Source organism: Patiria miniata, unplaced genomic scaffold (assembly GCF_015706575.1).
Source record: "Patiria miniata isolate m_02_andy unplaced genomic scaffold, ASM1570657v1 HiC_scaffold_6, whole genome shotgun sequence".
In the NCBI taxonomy this organism is placed as follows: domain Eukaryota; kingdom Metazoa; phylum Echinodermata; class Asteroidea; order Valvatida; family Asterinidae; genus Patiria; species Patiria miniata.
Genome location: NW_024037073.1, coordinates 3,913,448 through 3,919,009, shown reverse-complemented (window position 1 = coordinate 3,919,009; position 5,562 = coordinate 3,913,448). Strand labels below are relative to the sequence as shown.

Below are 5,562 nucleotides of genomic sequence, written 5' to 3'. Positions count from 1 at the left end.
GCTCCACCTGTATTGTACTGTATTAATTGCGACAAGCACCTAACAAGACACCATCCCATCACAAGAGTGAAGTACTTTACGTTACGTGGCTTAAAGTGGGCGAAGAAAGTACCTCTGAGGTGCCGTTCGTGCAAGATCGTTTACAACTGGAACGAGTACGGCAGCGACTCAACTTATTGGCAGCTTTACGAAGGGGAACGACGGCCAGCCATTGAGGCTAATGATTCTGTATTCTTCAGTAGGGAGTTGTTTGACTTTCAGTGCTGCCTTGCGTAAGTACCTGATTATATATGCTGCAAAATCATCATGTTATTATGCATGTGCCTACAGTCATGACAGTTGTTTCCCTCCCCCCAATGCACCTAATCCACCCCTCCTGACCATTTGACAGGCGTCACTAATGCAGATAGAGTTTAGATTCGTGAAGCCCATAACTAGACTATGATTCGAGGCAATCCTTGATTTGTTACAATTTGAAATAACAGTAACACTTCACAGAATTTCTGAATGTAGTAGGAAAATGATTTGCTCTAAAAAAAAAAACGAAGTTGAATTCTTAATTCTTAACGCACAATTGAAATTAGATTCTTGAAGTCATTATATAAGCGTTCATTACAATTCAACTTATCATAACTATCATTCGGGGCAGTTGTCATGTACGATGTCCCAGAAGTAGTCATTAACATTTTATTTGACAGATAAATAAGGACTGTTTTTCGTAATGTTGTTGTGTTTAATAGGAAGAGGCGTAATCATACATGTCGCCACTACATTTTAAGTTAAGTGGAATGGAGTTTGGCCGCCACCATGCATTTAAGTTTTTATCAGACTTGTGTTTTCTTAAAAAGAAGTGTTTTTTTGGCTGGGAAAATAGCAAGGAAGAACCGCTCCAAGGAAAAAGAAGGGCCATCCGGCCTTGCTGGCATCAGCATTCGTCAAGGCACTCGACGACTCGGAAGATGCTGACACGTAAGTATAACATTCAATGCCTTTTGTTAACAGTCTCAATGCTGTATACATCGTTTTCTACATTAACCACCTCATTTCGCCTCCATTTCCCATACAGACCACCAGTCGTGGCCAGGAAATCCATCCAAGAACGGCCCATCCAGGCTTGGCCATCCATGACGCCTGTCTGCAAGACAACCAAGGTCAGCCAGTTCGTCCTGGTGGACCGAGACGTCGTCAGGCGACGTGTGATCGAGGTGCAGGGGTGTATGGCATCCTGCAGACTCTCGATCAGAGATAATTTCAGTCTCGCCCGAGTTAAAGCCTGCCAAGTCATGGCCAACGAGAGAAAAAGGAGAAGAAAGTCTCCAACCTGGCACCTTCACCTAACCTGGGATGAATTTCAGCGCCGAGTTGGTACGTGTATTTCTCACGGACTTGTACAAGACACTTGTTTTATATTAGCATTAACTTCATGTGAGCTTTGTTACTCCTTACAGGCGTTGACATATACACCATCTGCTCAGCCTTCATGGAGGAGGGTCTGCTGGTCGAGAGAGAAGAAGGAGATGAGGGCCACTTCTTCGGCTCGTGGCGGGTGCCCTCCGACTTCATGGAAAGATCAAGGCGGGACATGGACAAGACAAAGGAGACAAGAGAGCCCGAAGAAGACGAGCCAGCTGACCCCCAGAACATCGAAGAGGAAGAAGCAGCAGCTCCGGCCGACCAAGAGCCCCGGGCTAGGCCCTCCAGGATCTGGAGAAAGAAGCGCGGCGGGATCGCCCTCCTCCTGGACGAGAACGAACCGGCCGACATCTTAGAGAGGAGGACGCGAGTAAGGTTTCTCCCGCAGAAGACTGAGACCAGTCCAACCAGCATCAAGAAAACAGGCTTAAGTTAGTCAGTATATAGTTATGTTATTGTATGCGGAACACCTTTTGTTATCTTTTGTTTTTTGAAAGAGTTCGGCGGCCACATCGATTTTAACGATGCTTTTAGTTAGAGAGTTGCGGACACATTGAGTTTAACGATGCTTTTAGTTAGAGAGTTGCGGACACATCGAGTTTAACGATGCTTTTAGTTAGAGAGAGTTGCGGACACATCAAGTTTAACGAGGCTTTTATTTAAAGATTTCGTTTTTATTTGTTTAGTATTTTTTCTTTATTTCTTTATTTTGGTCTTTTTTTACTTTTTCTTTATTTTGGATTTTTAAAACTTTTTCTTTATTTTTGGATTTTTTAAAACTTTTTCTTTGTTTTTGGACTTTTTCTTTATTTTTGGACTTTTTAAACTTTTTCTTTATTTCTGAACTTAAAAACTTTTTCTTTATTTTTGGACTTTTTTAACTCATTCTGTATTATGGGACTTTGTTAACTTATTCTTTATTATTGCACTTTTTAAACTTTTTTCTTTATTTCTTAACTTTGGTACTCCATTATGTTTCTTGAATTTATTGGGTACAGGATATTTATAATTATGTACGGGGTAAGAATAAACAGACTGAATTGCAACTTTAAAATCTCTATAATCAATACAAAATGTCTTTCTAGACCTGTCACAGGAACAAAAGACTTAACTACTATACAAAGTACATGTATCTTGTTTTGCTTGGGCCATAAGTTATCTCAGACTCATGTTATGAATTTGGGGGGGGGGGGGGAGGGGAGTTGACCTACATGAACCCCCACAACTCGTTACATTAATGTTGCCAGTTTGGTACTGTATTCATTTGCTGTGTAAACTTTCTGAATGTAATGTGGATGGAAGCGCAACAATTAATTCAAAAGGGTTTGGAAAAAATTCAATTCCCAACAAGAAGTTTTTGAAAACCAAGGGTCATCAGTTCACTTCCAGCAAGAATTCTTCAAAAGGAAAACAAAAAGAACAGGAATATAGCAGGAATTTTTCACAGGGTGGTAAAAATCTTGTTGACGCGGCAAGAAGACAGTCTCCCAAGTTTACTGTGCATAGGGCAGATGCACATGTACAATGTACATGTCCATGTATTACTCTTCTATCCAATCAGTAGGATTATTTCACTGTCACAATGACTAGGGGTAAGCATGAATGACAAAGTACAAAGAGGCAGAAAAGGCAGCACAGATTAAGAAATTACAGCAGCAACCACGGTAAAATCAGCAATGTTTAAGTCATGTTTAATTTACATAGCAAAGAATTTTTCATGGGGCTATGGTTACCAAATTTGGTCCCCTACAAATTTAAAGTTTCATGAGATTGCAACTTCTCTGCTGATCTCTATGATGTCCCATGTAGAATAAATAGAAACGCAGCACAAGAGCTCTTGAAGAAGCAAGAACTTTCATATTGAATTGTTGCATAAACTGAGTGACTGAGGCTAAAAACAAAGATAAACCATGAGGAAAAGGTCCGAAATCATGCCTTTTTGAGACATATCACGCCGTATCTCGAGAACCGTTCTATGTTATCAATTAGGTTCCCTCGGGATGTTGAAATTCAGTTGGACTATTGTTTGTTAGAAAACGGATCTGCCATTTCCAGCAGTTCCAGTAAAACATCAAAAGTAACCCGGCAATCTTCAAAACTTTGGAACATTGATGTTTTGTGGATACTAGAGGAGCAGCAGGGGAAGAGGAGGTTTTGATTCATTACATCGGCTGGAGTGCTGTCTATGACGAGTGGTGACCGATGTGTTGTGGACAGAAATCCTGCCCATGAGCAGAGTGACGCCTATTCATTGTTTGTCAATGCTCTGAAAGTCGGGATCAAAGACATTTTAAATTTGTCTAGAGTGCAGAACACTGAGATCAGGCTAAAAACAATTGTGCAGAGAGAAACATTTGAACAGTTTGTCGAACTGCACTTGCAAAAGGGCAAAACTTCAGGACGGCGTACAATCTACAGAGGATCGAAAGCCGCTTTTTCATTAGTATTGGGGCAAGACTGGTGGTTTAGAGTTTGTAACGGACCTGGTGACTTTGCGTATATTGTAGAGGATACAATCCAGTTGTGGCTGCTGAAGAGGAAGTGTTTGCAGGAGTATACTGTGGACCTGAAGAAAAATTTGTTATATGTATACATTGCAAGCCTACGCTTCGAGAAGCAGTATGGTAATAGTACCAATCTGGATATTTTGAAGAAACCCCTCGTACAGATTAAACTTGAACATGTACATATCTAGGATATAGTGGGCGACTTTTTCAGTTTGAGAGTGGTATGTTACAATTCTGATAAAACCAAAAGAAATCATGCAATTTAAACAAGGGTTAGTTATATCAAGCTACATGCAATGCAGGCCTGTAGGAGGTTCCCATGTTGATTTTAAAATTGCCTTGAATGTTCTTCTTAAGCATGGCTATCATAACATTTTCTGTACTTTTTTTTTTATTCTCTCTTTGGTTTGGATAAACACTTGGCTATGTCACATCCAACTGATGATTGGATCATGAAGTAATCAGTTTTGCCCTACATGAACTTGAAAAGTTTAGTGGACATGCACCACACAGTGAAGCAGCAGCAAAATCAGTCTTGGACATGTTGGAGAGACTGTGTCATGACAAGAACATTGATTTGAGTTATATTGATGTTGATCAGGCACTGTCTGCTCTTCATTCGAAACTCAAAAAAGTTGTTGGAAAATTGTGAGGTGTAGTTACTGAGGGTGGCAGGCAAAGCAAAGCGTTAGGAGATCAAGTACACAAACTGAAGCTTGGTGGTTCTAAACGAAAAATCTTGCATGAAGTTGAAAATGGAAGAAAAAAGGAAGATTGCAGAGAAAGAAGCTAACAAGGCCAGACAAAAAGCAAAGGAGTAACAAAAACAAAGAAAGCAAGCTAACACTTTGCTTTCAAGGATAATAAGGAAGAGGACAGTGTCATTGCAGTGTGAATCCTTAAAACCGCATCAATGATTTTTTGGCCGAGTACTGAATGAGGCTGATATTACAGACCATGGATGTTGACTGCAGCAGCCCGACACAAAGTGGCCACTTGAGCCAAAAAAATAATACATCAATGTGTCTGTGTTCGTACACAAAACCTACTTTGTCATCGGTGCGGCGCCAATAATGCCCTTCTTCCCTTTGTGGGCAACAATAGAGAATTGTACAAATTGAAACGAAACTCACATACGGGTCAGCGGTACACCTGTATAATGATAATCTGTCCTTTTTCCGGTGCATGGCCCTTCATAACAATAATAACGTCAGCACCAGGCATTTGGAAAACGACACGCAGCATTTTCTTCACCAATTTCGTGAACCAATTTTGCAAATCCAAAGATAGATGGAGTAACACTTGACGATCTCAATGACACAGAGAGAACATTTGAGATAAACACATATGGACAAGTGCAGAGATGCAGATTACAAAATAGTGATGATTCTTCCTGCAAAGAGTAATGCTAATGTAACTACATAGGACAACAGTCAAGTTTAAGAGTAACCACAGTACTCTTCAGAGTAACCGCAATGTTGGCGTATAGGACAGCTGGAATTTTCAAGAGTAGTAACATGCCTCAAAATCCTAATAATTACTTCAAAAGAGTAATGGTTGGCATCTCTGCAAGTGTATTCCTAATCTGGATGGAGAATGAAGAGTCAGAGGGAATGGGTCACGGACAAATTGGGAACACATT

At 40.4% G+C, this 5,562-nt stretch overlaps 1 protein-coding gene across 1 annotated transcript; it reads left to right on the top strand.

Moving 5' to 3' along the window:
- The first annotated feature begins 1,283 nt into the window (after window positions 1–1,283).
- On the top strand, window positions 1,284–2,144 carry LOC119742744. The gene is made up of 2 exons (XM_038218917.1): window positions 1,284–1,365; window positions 1,449–2,144. Exons 1-2 carry the CDS (start codon window positions 1,284–1,286, stop codon window positions 1,847–1,849), a joined length of 483 nt encoding a protein of 160 aa, XP_038074845.1. The 3' UTR covers window positions 1,850–2,144.
- The last annotated feature ends 3,418 nt before the right edge of the window (window positions 2,145–5,562 follow it).

What these genes read in the sequence shown, in the direction of transcription:
- LOC119742744 (XM_038218917.1), top strand. Translation starts at nt 1,284, where the DNA reads ATGGCCAACGAGAGAAAAAGGAGAAGAAAGTCTCCAACCTGGCACCTT. An exon ending in TGAATTTCAGCGCCGAGTTG is followed by an intron (nt 1,366 to 1,448) that starts GTACGTGTATTT and finishes TACTCCTTACAG; the next exon opens with GCGTTGACATATACACCATC.